Genomic DNA, 15,510 nt, shown 5'->3' with positions numbered 1-15,510 from the left:
ATTCCAATTGGAACTAATATAAATTTAGAAACATCACTGGGAGTAACAAGATATTAATTCAATTCATAGTCTAAAACATGGGACTGATAGCGTTTTGCTAGACAAGTGTATAAAAAGGATAAAAGGCTGTTGGTTATTGTTATCTCAGCTTCAGGGCATTTCTGCAGGGGTTCCTCAGCACAGCACAGCCCACCCACCATCTGATGCTTCATCAATGATAATGCCAGAAGGAAAGATGTTTGCCAACAACTATACAGTTTTCACAACGTCGATCTCTGTCTCCGCCCCTAACCCCGCCCCCACCCCCAGCTCCAGTCCCACACCAGGTCCTAGCTCCCAACCTTGCCGGATCTTCACCATCCCTCCAGACCTCCCCCTCTCTGAGGATGAAAGATCAGTTCTCAGCAGAGGCCTCACCTTCATTCCCCTACGCCCTCAGATTAATGAGTTCAACACGCGGCGAGATATTGAACAATTCTTCCGCCGCCTTCACCTCCGTGCCTACTTTTACAACCAAGACTCCCGCCCACCCTCTGACGACCCCTTCTCCCGCCTCCAACACACCCCATCCACCTGGACACCCCATGCTGGCCTCTTACCCGCCCCCGATCTATTTATAGCTAACTACTGCCGCGACATTAACCGACTCAACCTGTCCACCCCTCTCACCCACTCCAACCTCTCACCCTCAGAACGTGCAGCCCTCCACTCCCTCCGCTCCAACCCCAACCTCACCATCAAACCGGCAGATAAGGGAGGCGCAGTAGTAGTTTGGCGCACCGACCTTTATACCGCTGAGGCCAAACGTCAGCTCGCGGACGCCTCCTCTTATTGCCCCCTTGACCATGACCCCACCTCCCACCACCAAACCATCATCTCCCAGACCATCCATAACCTCATCACCTCTGGGGATCTCCCATCCACTGCCTCCAACCTCATAGTCCCACAACCCCGCACCGCCCGTTTCTACCTCCTGCCCAAAATTCACAAACCTGACTGCCCCGGCCGACCCATTGTCTCAGCCTGCTCCTGCCCCACCAAACTCATTTCCGCGTACCTCGACACGGTTCTGTCCCCTTTAGTCCAAGAACTCCCTACCTACGTTTGGGACACCACCCATGCCCTCCACCTCCTCCATGATTTTCACTTCCCCGGTCCCCAACGCCTTATCTTCATGATGGACATCCAGTCCCTGTACACCTCCATCCCCCATCACGAAGGACTCAAAGCCCTCCGCTTCTTCCTTTCCCACCACAACAACCAGTACCCTTCCACTGACACCCTCCTTCGACTGACTGAACTGGTCCTCACCCTGAATAACTTCTCTTTCCAATCCTCCCACTTCCTCCAAACTAAAGGAGTTGCCATGGGCACCCGCACGGGCCCCAGCTATGCCTGTCTCCCAGGAGGACCAGTTCCAATACTGTACAGCCCAGATGGCCTCCTTCTTCAAGGACCGCAGATTCCCCCCAGACGTGATCGCCGATGCCCTCCACCGCATCTCCTCCACTTCCCGCTCCTCCGCGCTTGAGCCCTGCCTCTCCAACCACCACCAAGACAGAACCCCACTGGTTCTCACCTACCACCCCACCAATCTCCGTATACAGCGTATCATCCGCTGTCATTTCCGCCACCTCCAAACGGACCCCACCACCAGGGATATATTTCCCTCCCCTCCCCTATCAGCGTTCCGCAAAGACCACTCCCTTCGTGACTCCCTCGTCAGGTCCACACCCCCCACCAACCCAACCTCCACTCCCGGCACCTTCCCCTGCAACCGCAGGAAATGCAAAACTTGCGCCCACATCTCCTCCCTTACTTCTCTCCAAGGCCCCAAGGGATCCTTCCATATCCGCCACAAATTCACCTGCACCTCCACACACATCATCTATTGCATCCGCTGCACCCGATGTGGCCTCCTCTATATTGGGGAGACGGGCCGCCTACTTGCGGAACGCTTCAGGGAACACCTCTGGGACACCCGGACCAACCAACCCAACCACCCCATGGCTCACCACTTTAACTCTCTCTCCCACTCCACCGAGGACATGCAGGTCCTTGGACTCCTCCATCGCCAGAACATAACAACACGACGGTTGGAGGAAGAGCGCTTCATCTTCCGCCTGGGAATCCTCCAACCACAAGGGATGAAGTCAGATTTCTCCAGTTTCCTCATTTCCCCTCCCCCCACCTTGTCTCAGTCGATTCCCTTGAACTCAGCACCGCCCTCCTAACCTGCAATCCTCTTCCTGACCTCTCCGACCCCACCCCACTCTGGCCTATCACCATCACCTTGACCTCCTTCCACCTATCACATCTCCATCGCCCCTCCCCCAAGTCCCTCCTCCCTACCTTTTATCTTAGCCTGCCTGGCACCCTCTCCTCATTCCTGATGAAGGGCTCTGGCCCGAAACGTCGAATTTCCTGTTCCTTGGATGCTGCCTGACCTGCTGTGCTTTAACCAGCAACACATTTTCAGTTTTCACAACTATACAGTTACCATTCACAACTCTTCAGGCAATGAAGCAATCCAAGACTGCATTTCAAAAGACCCTGGACAACATTCATAGTTGGGCTCATAAGTGCAAGCAACAGTTGCGCTCCACAGGTAATGACCATTATCGAGACAGTCTAACCATCTCCAAATGTCACTTGCCAGCATTTTCATCCTCAAATCTACCACTTTCAAATATCCTGTTGTTGGGCAGGCTACTAATGCTGGACAACATTGTGGTGCACATAAACAATGTCATCTTGCACAAGTTGAGGGATCATTTATTGAGGTTGTATCATCAAGAATAGAGTTTTGTGACAGTTTGAGATGAGAAAGGACCATTAGCAAGCAAATCAAAGATGAATAATGGGTGGGAAATGAGCATTGACAACCAATCTCTGTATTCCATGCCTCAATAGTTTAAAGTTGTCAAAATAGTATAAATCCAGATGAATGATTGTTCACTTTAGAGTCATTACTAATCCAAATGTAACTGAACCAGTCATTGCAATTGCCGGGTGGATTTTTCTTTTCTTAAGTGGAGGCAGATCTAAAGGCAGGAGTTTCTTTGGGGCAAGGTTTCTCAAAGAATTATATTTTTTGCAGCCTATTATATGTGTACGTGTGGGTAAAATGCCAAAACTTACAGATAGGATGTTACTTGCCCCACCAGGATCTTCTGGGTTCCAGTGCCAGGGTACCAAATTTAACTCAGACCCTGACAGCATTTCATTCTCTGCAACTCAAAAACATACCTCAACTAAAAGCAAAATACTGTGGATGCTATTCTTCAGATGTTTTAAGCCAGTTCCACAATTTCCAGTTGTCTGACTCAAACCAAGTCCTCTTCAGCACGGATGTGCAATCCCTCCACAGACCCACTCCCCATCAGGATGGCCTGAATGCTCTCTGCTTCTTCCTTGAAAACAGTAGGCTTGCACAGAATCTAACCACCACCAGCCTCCTTCGCCAATCTCAGCTCATTCTCACTTTCAACAAGTTTCCTTTAACTCATCTCATTTCCTCCATGTCAAAGATGTTGCCATGGATACCCACACAGGTTCCAGCTATGCCTGTCTTGTTGTGGGACATGTGGAACATTCCTTGTTCCAGTCCTACTTGGCTCGCAGACACAACTCTTTCTCTGAAATACTAATGATGTCTTCAGTGCTGCTCCCTGTTCTTGTCTGGATTTGGAAAATTAATCTGTTTTGTTTCCAACTGCCACTCTTCTCTCACCTTCATTGCTAACTCTTCCTTTCTCTTCCTTATAGAGTCATTGAGTCAGACAGCATGGAAACAGACCCTTCAGTCCCACCAGTCCATGCTGAATATAATCCCAAACTAAACTAGTCCCACCTGCCTGCACTTGACCCATATCCCTCCAAACCTTTCCTATTCATGTACTTATCCAAATGCTGTGATTATATCCACATACATCACTTCCTCAGGAAGCTCATTCCACATGATAACCACCCTCTGTGTAAAAGATTGGCCCCTCATGTCTTAAAATCTCTCTCCTCTCACCTTAAAAAAATGTACACCCTAGTCTTGAAATCCCCCATCCTAAGCATAAGACCATGAGCTCTCCACCTCTCATTGACTTTATTCATTTCATTTCTAAGATAGGCTGTCCACCAAGATCCATTACAAGTTCACTGGGACATTGGTTAGGCCACTGTTAGAATTCTGGTCACCTTTCTTTTGGAATGATGCTGTTAAACTTGAGAGGATGCAGAAAAGATTTACAAGGATGTTGCCAGGACTGCAGGAATTGAGTTACAGGGAGACCTCACCACTTCTACTCCATCCCAGAACCACGATAGGGTTCCCCTGAACCTTAATTTCAACCACACGATTCTCCACATTCAAAGGGTCACCTTCGGCCATTTCTACCAGCTAAATAAGATCCTCCTGTCCCTCTACTGTCAACACTTCACATGGACAGCTCCTTCATGATCCCCTGCTTCACTCTTCCATCACTCCTTACGGCATGTTCCCATACGATCGAAGAAGCTATGACGCTTGCCCATTCACCTCCTCTCTCTTCACTCTTCAAGGCTCCATACACACCTTCCAGGTGAAGTAGCATTTCACTTGTACTTCTTTTAGTCTAGCCTACTGCTTTGGCTGCTCACTGGGGACACCAAACATAGACTGGATGATTACCTTGCAGGACACCTCTGCTCAGTTCATAGGAATGCTCCGGACTGCCCAGTTTCTTGTCATTTTAATACCTTTCTACCCTGCAGACATGCTACCATTTTTGTCCTGAGCCACTGTAATTTTCCACAAAACACAACACAAACTGAAGGAACAAAACCCCATTTTCCACTTAGGCACATTACAGCTTCTTGGATTCAATGCTGAATTCCATAACTTTACAGCCTGACTGGAATGTGTCTGTTCCCCATTTTGTGTACGTTCACTCACACTTCCACCCCCAATAATCCTCGTGGCCTTTTCTAGTTTGTGTTTTGTTTACTTTGCTCGTTGTTCCCAATGGAGATGATTCACACTCTCCCTTTCACATCTCTGTTCATCTTAATGTCTCTTTCGCCACCATTAACAGCTCCTTTGGCACTGAGTCTCTAGCATCTGAGCTCTTGCGCTTCCTCTCTCTAAAGTATAAAAGAACTCTTATCCAACCGCTATCAATTCTGAAGAAGTTATTTTGGACTCAAAGTGTTAACTCTGTTTTTCTCCCTCCACATATGCCGTCAGATCTACTGAGTTTCTCCATCATTCCCTGTGTTCGTTAGCATCCTGCTATTCCTCAGCTGAACAGTCTCCTGGAGATGTCAGTGACTCAGGCAAAAAGCAGCATCACCCTTTAGTGATGCCTCCCAACAGGCGGTGTCCACGAGAGAAGGGAAATCCTTTTCCTTGAATATGGCAGCATGATGTTAGTCCAACTGACAAAAGTCAGACTGGACAAAGGTTGCTGGGGAAGTTCCCACCCCTGGGAAGCTCAAGAGGACCTGGCACCAGTGCCACAAGAAGATAAATATTCGGTGTGTTTGGCCAAAATGCATACTTAATGCTTCATGCTCTTATGAATGTGAGTTAGCATTATAAGGCCACCACTGAAGGAGGTTGGGTGCCAAACATCTCCAACTAATACCTTGTGTACAATCAGTGTCTGTCACTTCATTGCAGCCTTCAGTGTTGCACTACTGGCACCACAGTGGTATTGCCTTTTATACATTTGTCAGGGCTGAAACATAAAAAGTGCTACAACATTTAGCAGCTCATGCTCCTTACAACTAGAATTGACCATTCCTCACAACTAGGATGTGTACAACGTATAGCTTCTTACCAAAGGCTTGCATGAACATAGAACATAGAACAATACAGCACAGAACAGGCCCTTCGGCCTACTATGTTGTGCCGAACATTTGTCCTAGCTTAAGCACCTATCCATGTACCTATCCAATTGCCGCTTAAAGGTCACCAATGATTCTGACTCTGCCACTCCAACAGGCAGCGCATTCCATGCCCCCACCACTCTCTGGGTAAAGAACCTACCCCTGACGTCCCCCCTATACCTTCCACCCTTCACCTTAAATTTATGTCCTCTTCTATTAGATTAGATTACTTACAGTGTGGAAACAGGCCCTTTGGCCCAACAAGTCCACACCGACCCGCCGAAGCGTAACCCACCCATACCCCTACATTTACCTCTTACCTATCACTACGGGCAATTTAGCATGGCCAATTCACCTGACCCGCGCATCTTTGGATTGTGGGAGGAAACCGGAGCACCCAGAGGAAACCCACGCAGACACGTGGAGAACGTGCAAACTCCACACAGTTAGTCGCCTGAGTCGGGAAATGAACCCGGGTCTCAGGCGCTGTGAGGCAGCAGTGCTAACCACTGTGCCACCGTGCCGCCCACAAGGTAACACTCTGGAGAGAAATGCAATAGTTTTTGTTGAGATTTGTTCCGAGCAGCTCAGTGATGCAAACCTCTGTATTCTACAGTCTGTTCCCTGGGATGCACAATGAGACAAACATTGACTGCGCCTAGAGGACCATCAACTTGGTGAAAGATGATCTTTGGTGTGACCAAAACACATTGGTCTTCCAGAACAAGAAGTTGACCCCAACTGAGTGTTGCAGACTGGCGCATTCCAAGATCCAGGACTACGTGCTGAGAGATGCACTAATGCTTGGGGCAAGTCCCACCAAGGCACAGTGGGGAAAGACTACCGTCGAAGGTCATTCTGCCAAAGTATAATAGGAGTCTGTTCAGATCCCTCATTGCCTCAAAATGAACATAAGTAGGATCCTGCATGAGTAGAAAATCTGCTGCATTTGCAATTAATAAACAAAATCAGGCTCTAGTTCACCATGGAACCTCATTAAAGAACGATATGCAGACTAGTCAATCACTTTGTTAGCACTGGCAAATCTTGGTATTGCATGGCACATTGTCTAAGAGACAGTCGCAGCTTGGGTCACATCGAAGTCAGATTATGATTTGCAAAAGGAGGTGAAGCAGACTTTGTATTCAGTAACCAGGTTATATCGAACAAGGTCTACGCAAAACAAATCAAAATACAAAACAATAGGGAAACAGTAATCTATTCGTCCCTTCATTCCAGGGGACAGCTTTGTAACTCAAACAGAAATGTATTATCTTTATGGAAGAGTTAACCTAAAAGACTAGCAGTGAGTGTGAAGAAAGAAAAAAAAGAGAGTGTTTCTGATAGTGAAGTGGAACCTCAAATACCTGTACTCCCATTAACCAGAGTCCTAAGCATCGTTCAGAATTTTGATAGGATAAAGCCCTAATGTGACAGAAATTGTAAAGTAAAACACCTCCATTGCAAATCAATTTTGCAGACTTGAAAAACCAAGCGCAATTCTCAATTTATGTTACCCTTCATTCCTCCGACATTGCCACGTCACTGACTTAGGAACAAAATTTAGGACTGTTCAATTTTCCACCAGTTTTATTATCTCTAATGTCTCCTCCATTAGAACAGAAAGTTCTACTGTTGTTAAATTCCCTCAGTGACTTGCTGGGAGACTTGTAATCTTTAAGTACAAAATATCAATTATAGAGTCATAGACTCATAGAGATATATTGACTGCAGGGTCAGCTTTAACACAATTATTCTTTTTAGCATTTCTTGTAGAACTTTATGGTGTTAGTGGAAATACGGTTCCTAGTACATATGCACATAAAAATGAATTGAAATGAGGAACTGCTTTTTAGTAAAGAGTTATGTTAAGATGGTTTACCTGATAGCAGTAAAAATAGACTGAAGAGCAGGAATTCCATTGATGAAAACGCAGGCAGATCTAGACTTGGACTCAGGAATGGGATGAGATGATGATTTTCTGGTTTTCTCAAATGGACTGGAACTAATGCCAGCTGCTTAAACCCTCCAATGCCATCATTTCCTGAAAGCATGCATATAGTAACAGCTCGAAAAGGAATCGAAACTTAATGCCTTTTACATTCAGTCAAATGGAAATCTACACGAGATTTTGTTTGAATTATGTAAGCAACCATTCTTTAATGAGATTGCCTAGCACTACAATAAATCATACTCACTCTAACAGCAAACATTCTGGTACAGTGTAGCATGAAGGAAAATCTCACAAACTTTTCGAAAATTCAAAGCCTGCAGTGCAAGGTTATTTAAACCTATCCTTCCTGTAGAATGAGTACAAGGGACACTTTGTTAAGTTAGGGCTACATTTGGTCTTTTTCCTGGAGTTCAATGTAATGTAAGAAGATTACTTTGTAGATTCTGAGTCAGCAATTTGCTAATGTACTAACTTTGCACACTGATGCACTGGATACCTTTGGGCTATTTACTGACATTCTGATTACTTTCTTGTGTGTATTGTGGCAAAGGATGCTATACTGAAGCATCAAGCTTGCCCAGTCAAGTACTGTAAAGTAAGAATTCTGCCACCTCATCTATCTAACATGTTCTGGCCCTGATCTTGTAAGAATACCTTCAGATGAATGAATGCAACATGTTTTGTTCAAATCAAATATCCTTGTAGAATAAGAAATGAAAATGCTGAAAATACTCAGCAGGTCTGTGCAACATATGCAAGTGGTTAGAAAAGCAGACTTATCATTTCATCTGAACATCTCAACATTCGCTCTCTATTATCGCTGGCTCACCTGCTGAGTATTTCCAGCATTCTATTGATGATCTCCAGCATCAGCAACAATTTGCTTTTGCAGAGCACCTCTATGTGAAATTGCCAATCAGATTTGGGAGAATTGCATACATATGGGCTCAACCCTGTTGGGAACAGAATCAGAACTGCTTACATTTGCTAGTGTGAACTGTCCGCTCATGGGCCAGAATTTAATGCCTTCCTCCAAGATGAATTTGATGATGAGCTCAAGCTTAGTACGGCAAACTGGTGGAGAGCAGGGGCACATTCTCAACTCTGCCCAAGGGTGGACATGCTAGTTAATGAGTAAAAAATGAGGTCTGCAGATGCTGGAGATCACAGCTGAAAATGTGTTGCTGGTCAAAGCACAGCAGGCCAGGCAGCATCTCAGGAATAGAGAATTCAACGTTTCGAGCATAAGCCCTTCATCAGGAATGAGAACCTCTTCGTAGGATATGTGGAACAGTCCATCTTCCGCAACTACACTGGCACCACCCCCCACCTTTTCCTCCGCTACATCGATGACTGTATCGGCGCTGCCTCGTGCTCCCACGAGGAGGTTGAACAGTTCATCAACTTTACTAACACCTTCCATCCCGACCTGAAATTCACCTGGACTGTCTCAGACTCCTCCCTCCCCTTCCTAGACCTTTCCATCTCTATCTCGGGCGACCGACTCAACACAGACATCTATTATAAACCGACTGACTCCCACAGCTACCTGGACTACACCTCCTCCCACCCTGCCCCCTGCAAAAACGCCATCCCATATTCCCAATTCCTTCATCTCCGCCGCATCTGCTCCCAGGAGGACCAGTTCCAACACCGCACAGCCCAGATGGCCTCCTTCTTCAAGGACCGCAGATTCCCCCCAGACGTGATCGACGATGCCCTCCACCGCATCTCCTCCACTTCCCGCTCCTCCGCCCTTGAGCCCCGCACCTCCAACCGCCACCAAGACAGAACCCCACTGGTTCTCACCTACCACCCCACCAACCTCCGCATACAACGTATCATCCGCCGTCATTTCCGCCATCTCCAAACGGACCCCACCACCAAGGATATATTTCCCTCCCCTCCCCTATCAGCGTTCCGCAAGGACCACTCCCTTCGTGACTCCCTCGTCAGATCCACACCCCCCCACCAACCCAACCTCCACCCCCGGCACCTTCCCCTGCAACCGCAGGAAATGTAAAACTTGCGCCCACACCTCCACACTCACTTCCCTCCAAGGCCCCAAGGGATCCTTCCATATCCGCCACAAGTTCACCTGTACCTCCACACACATCATCTATTGCATCCGCTGCACCCGATGTGGCCTCCTCTATATTGGAGAGACAGGCCGCTTACTTGCGGAACGCTTCAGAGAACACCTCAGGGTTCCCACTTCTTGTCCAAAACTCTTCTCTCACCATCGCTCATCTCTCGTTGTGTGCTTGTGCCAGGACCAACCAACCCAACCACCCTGTGGTAACTCTCCCTCCCACTCCACCGAGGACATGCAGGTCCTTGGACTCCTCCACCGGCAGAACATAACAACACGACGGCTGGAGGAGGAGCGCCTCATCTTCCGCCTGGGAACCCTCCAATCACAAGGTATGAATTCAGATTTCTCCAGTTTCCTCATTTCCCCTCCCCCCACCTTGTCTCAGTGGGTTCCCTCAACTCAGCACCGCCCTCCTAACCTGCAATCCTCTTCCTGACCTCTCCGCCCCCACCCCACTCTGGCCTATCACCCTCACCTTGACCTCCTTCCACCTATCCCACCTCCATCGCCCCTCCCCCAAGTCCCTCCTTCCTACCTTTTATCTTAGCCTGCTTGGCTACTCTGTCTCATTCCTGATGAAGGGCTTATGCTCGAAACGTCAAATTCTCTATTCCTGAGATGCTGCCTGGCCTGCTGTGCTTTGACCAGCAACACATTTTCAGCTCATGCTAGTTAATGACCCTCTCACCCAAAGCCAACTGAGGATCTTGGGTGGGCAACTGCCTCAGCTCATTAGCCAACAGTAAGCTTAGAACTTGCCGTATGGAATGGCCAAAGGGACTTCCAGAGAGGATATTTCAACATCAAAGAAACCAGCATCAGGGAGGATGGGTTCCCACTTCTTGTGCAAAACTCTTCTCTCACCATCGCTCATCTCTCGTTGTGTGCTTGTGCCATGCTCGGGTGCATTACTGAGCGTTGCACAGATGTTGGCCAGCAGATCACGGGGGGAGGTTGAAGGGATGGGACCCATCCCGAGGTCCCTGATCCCAATAGAGGTCTCCCAGTAACCAGTTAAGGACCCGATTCGACAGCTTTTTCTGAAATAGGCAACACTGCGCCAATTCTGCAGCCAGTAGCTGAGACTCCTATCACCTACATTCAATTCTGCTCTTGGACAAGGCATTCCAAGTGACATCTCTGTTGTCAATCGATGTTTTCCATTATAATTTTCTGAAAAGGCCAAAGTGGAAAGTGGAGTTCTTCTTTAAATAAACAAACTGGGGTCAACTAATACGTGCAGGCCTGACTGCAATTTTACTCCTCATGGATTTGGGGAGTGATTGTGGCTTTCCCTCCAGTCAAAGACAGACTGAATAGAACTGATGACCTTAATAGGGTATTTAAGATTTTTTAAATTTTTCTTCGTGGGGTCAGGAGCACCAGTTGTCCCCCAGGCCCCATAAGTATCTGCTTCTGAGGCTTTCTAAGACTCTGGTCAGACCACATTTAGAGTATTGAGAGCAATTTTGGGTTCCATACATCAGGAAGGGTGTACTGGCCCTGGAGTGAGTCCAGAGGAGGTTCACGAGAATTATCCCAAGAATGAACAGCTTAACGTTTGAGGAATGTCTGAGGACTCTGTGACTATAGTCGATGGATTTCGAAGGATGAGGGGGTGATCTGATTGAAATGTGCAGAATACTGAATGGCCTGGAACAAGTGGACATTGGAAAGATGTTTCCATTGGCAGGAGAGACAAGGACCCAGTGGCACAGCCTAAGAGTAAAGGGAAGACCCTTTAGAATGGAGATAAAGAGTAACTTTGTTCGTCAGACAGCAGTGAACCTGTGGAATTCATTGCCACAGAAGGTTGTGCAGCCCAGGTCATTGAGTATATTTAAGACAGAGATGGTTAAGTTCTTGATTGTCAAGGGGATCAAAGGTTATGGGGAGAAAGTGGGAAAATGGGTTGAAAATCCTATCACAGCCATGATTGAATGGTGGAGCAGACTCGATGGGCCAAATGCCCTAAAACCTGCTCCTATGTCTTATGGTCTTAAGTAAAATCTAGATATCCTCTTCCTCCCAAGAGTGTTTCTCAAATTCTCTTTTAATAACAAGCCCAAGTGTCATGAGGCCTTACTCAGATGACTTCCCAAAATGCTGCACCCTGGTGTTTGTACTTCCTGCCCACGCGAGTTGGTTATTAACTGAAACCACTCAGATAACCTCTGGCAGTTATAAGTGTCTGGATCTCACACAATTTAAATCACACTGTGCTTTTCAAAAGAAGGTTGGTCATGGGATGTGGGTGCTGCTGACAATGCAAGCACTTAGTGCCCACCACTAATTGCCTTTGAGAAGGTGATGGCGAACTGCTTTCTTGAACCACAGCTGTCCATGAGGTGTAGGGAGTGTCAGGAAGACAGCTCCAGGATTTTGAGCCATCACTTTATAATTCCAAGTTGGGATGGTGTAAGGTTTGCCTCTATAACACCTGTCTGAGTCTTGTACCAAGTTAAAACTGGGACAATGTTTTTTAGGTGAAGAACAACAGAAGACTTTATCTGAGAACTGCTGAGCTGGCCACTTGATGCACTGTCATCCATCTATTCTTATCCCCCATTGCTTCCTAGATCTGCTGTTTAAGTTGGCCCTAACGTAAATTAATAGGACTAGAAATGTGGGATTGCACTGATATAACTTCCATATTTCTCAATTGCAGGCAGTACTGCATGAAAAGCAGTATTGAATTGTGGTTGTGCTGACACACACATTACAACAATGAAGTATTATCTTCTGAAAAATTATATTTAGATCCTAAAACATTAGTGATAATTCAATGCAAAGTGCATTCCTAATTCTTTCTTTTGCCTGAATGCGCTGAACATTAGGATTAAGGTTAGGGTTTATCTCTCTGGCTTGATGCCTAAAGCTGACAGAAAGTTTATAACCTGCTCCAAATGGCAGAGAAGAGTTTCAGTTACTGGATAGACAGGACATCTTAAAATAGCCAATGGTTGTACTCCCCATTTCAACTATCCATTACCGTTGTTTAGGCACGCTTCAAATCAAGAATGAAAATTGGGATTGGTCATTTTGGTCCCTCATCGAAGTAGCTATTCTTGATGCATGAATGAAAGAATCCTCAAGCCTGCTCTTGTGAGATTTTTTTCGCACTATTCCCATATCCCTGAATTCCCTTACTGTCTAAAACTCTATCCATCCAATCAATCCTGAATGTACTCATTGACTGGGGCAGAGAATTCTAAAGACTATCAAATCCCTAAGATTGTTGTCCCATGGCTAACCCCTTTATTCTGAAGCTGTGACTTCTTGGGACAAGTGGCAGAGTCAGGAGAATTCTTGATGAGTAAATCTAACTGGGGAGAGAGTGCTCTGAGTCTCTGGACTTTCATTCTGGTGACCACAGGGGCTGGATGTGAACAGGGATCCCCAGCATGTCAACGGTGGGGGGTGGGGGGGTGGTCGCCAGACTGGTAAACAACACGGTATCTCGGTACACGTGACAATAATAAATAACAAAAACAATAAAAGCAATAATACAGAGTTCGTTAGTTCTCACCACTCAGACCGACTTGTATACCTCTCTACACATTATCTATACTTAACAATACTCAAGCTCCCACCACCCATCCCGATGAATCTTCATGTCCCCATGCCAGTCTATGCATCCCACCTACTCCCCATGGGACCTCATATCTTCCATGCCAACCGACATCACCCACTTAGGCCCATAGTGTTTTAGTCCTATGATAACCTAGAGCCAACTCATGGCAAAACTTGGCCTCCCCACCCACCAATCCTTGCCCTAACATCCTTTATGCAAACTCACCCATTTTAACACCATGAGTATCGAAGTAAATTGTAATACCCTCATCCATGGCCATCCAAAGCAGATCTCAATAGTTTTGTGAGATATGCAGGTCAATGGGCCCTATTGTTATGCCATTCAGTTGTAACTATCAGTACCATATTAATCTATTACTCCAGTTAGCCCCACTCTTTAACCCTGTTTCAACCAAGTTTTGATTCCTTTTGTTCCTTGATCAACAGGATGATGCAGTTTGCTGCTAGATATATCAGAAACATGTCAAACAGTTGAATTTCCCACTGCCTGGATTGCTTTTGGAACTACATTTTGGTGCCATCAGGGCTCAAAATGAACATCCATAAATTTCAAAACTTACTGCCTCAAACAGAACATTTTTGCATGCTTACATGTTCCCCTTAAATAGGGCTGATGGAGTATTACTTGAATTTGGCCTGCCCCCCGCCGAAAACTGTGTGTGTCAAAAGTTAAAACTGATTAATTATCTGCTCGGAATGTGCCCTATTTGTGCCACTTGTGATCTGCATCTACAGATGCTACAAAGCAGGAGGGACCTCACAGGGTCTTCGATTGACTTCAATCTAGATCTGATCCAGGAAGCTGTCAAGGTTAACCACTGGTTGAGGCAAACTCGGTCAATAACAATCACTGTCAGGACAGATGAAGAGATGCAAAGACTTGGTGAGCCAGAAACTTTCCTTTCTAGGGTAAGTAGGAGCAGCAGTGATCTCCTGGGTTGCAGAAGGGAGAGTTTCACATTCCCCAGATCCAATCTCCCCTTCCCTCCAGAGGCCTCTAACTTGGAAGGTGGCACACAGCCAAGGGCTTCCTACTTTTTAGCAGTTGCTAGCCCTCCAGCCCGGCTCTTGGGCAGAAACAGTGCTAACCTGCATCTGATTCAGTGCAGCAGCCAAAGCAGCATCCGAGGAACAGGAAAATCGACAATTTGGGCAAAAGCCCTTCATCAGGAATGAGGCTTGAAGCCCCCAGGGTGGACAGATAAATAGGAGGGGTGTGGGCTGGGGGGAAGGTAGCTAAGAGTACAATAGGTGGATGGAGGTGGGGATGAAGGTTGGAGAGGAAGGTGGAGCAGATAGGTGGTAAGAAAGATAGGCAGGTAGGACAGGTCATGAGGATGGTGCTGAGCTGGAAGGCTGGAACTGGGGTAAGGTGGGTTGGGGGGAATGAGGAAACTGATGAAGTCCACATTGATGCCCTGGGTTTGAAGTGTTCCGAGGCGGAAGATGAGGTGTTCTTCCTCTAGGCGTCGGGTGGTGAGGGAATGATGGTGAAGGAGGCCCAGGACCTGAAATGTCTTGGCAGAGTGGGAGGAGGAGTTGAAATGTTTGGCCATGGGGCGGTGGGGTTGATGGGTGAGGGTAGGCCAGATATGTTCCATGAAGCGCTCTGTGAGAAACCGTCCGGTCTCCCCAAAATAAAGGAGACTGCATTGGGAGCAACAGATACGATAAATGATATTGGTGGATGTGCAGGTAAAACTTTGATGGATGTGGAAGGTTCCTTTGGGGCTTTAGATGGAGGTGAGGGAGGAGGTGTGGGCTCAGGTTTCACAATTCCTGTGGTGGCAGTCGAAGATCCCAGGACGGGAGGGTGGGTTGTTGTGGAACGTGGACCTAACCAGGTCATCACAGAGGGAATGGTCTTTGCAGAAAGTGGATGGGGGTGGGGAGGGAAATATATCTCTGGTGGTGGAGTCCATTTCTAGGTGGTGGAAATGTTGGCGGATGATGCAGCTTCTGAGAAGGTTGACGGGGTGGATGGTGAGGACCGGGGGGTTGCGGT

The 15,510-nt window shown here is 47.0% G+C and overlaps 1 protein-coding gene across 1 annotated transcript in view; it reads right to left on the bottom strand.

Annotated features, from left to right (window-relative positions):
- Positions 1-10,884, bottom strand: part of LOC132825295 (phospholipase A2-like) — a 34,825-nt gene extending 23,941 nt beyond the window's left edge. The window contains exon 1 of the mRNA XM_060840399.1: positions 10,776-10,884. Coding sequence (XP_060696382.1) covers positions 10,776-10,884 — 109 coding nt within the window. The remainder of the gene's footprint in view (positions 1-10,775) is intronic.
- Positions 10,885-15,510: the final 4,626 nt, after the last annotated feature.

Source organism: Hemiscyllium ocellatum, chromosome 20, assembly GCF_020745735.1.
Source record: "Hemiscyllium ocellatum isolate sHemOce1 chromosome 20, sHemOce1.pat.X.cur, whole genome shotgun sequence".
Lineage (NCBI taxonomy): Eukaryota > Metazoa > Chordata > Chondrichthyes > Orectolobiformes > Hemiscylliidae > Hemiscyllium > Hemiscyllium ocellatum.
Note: the sequence above shows the minus strand (reverse complement) of the source record. Positions and strands in the feature narration are given on the sequence as shown.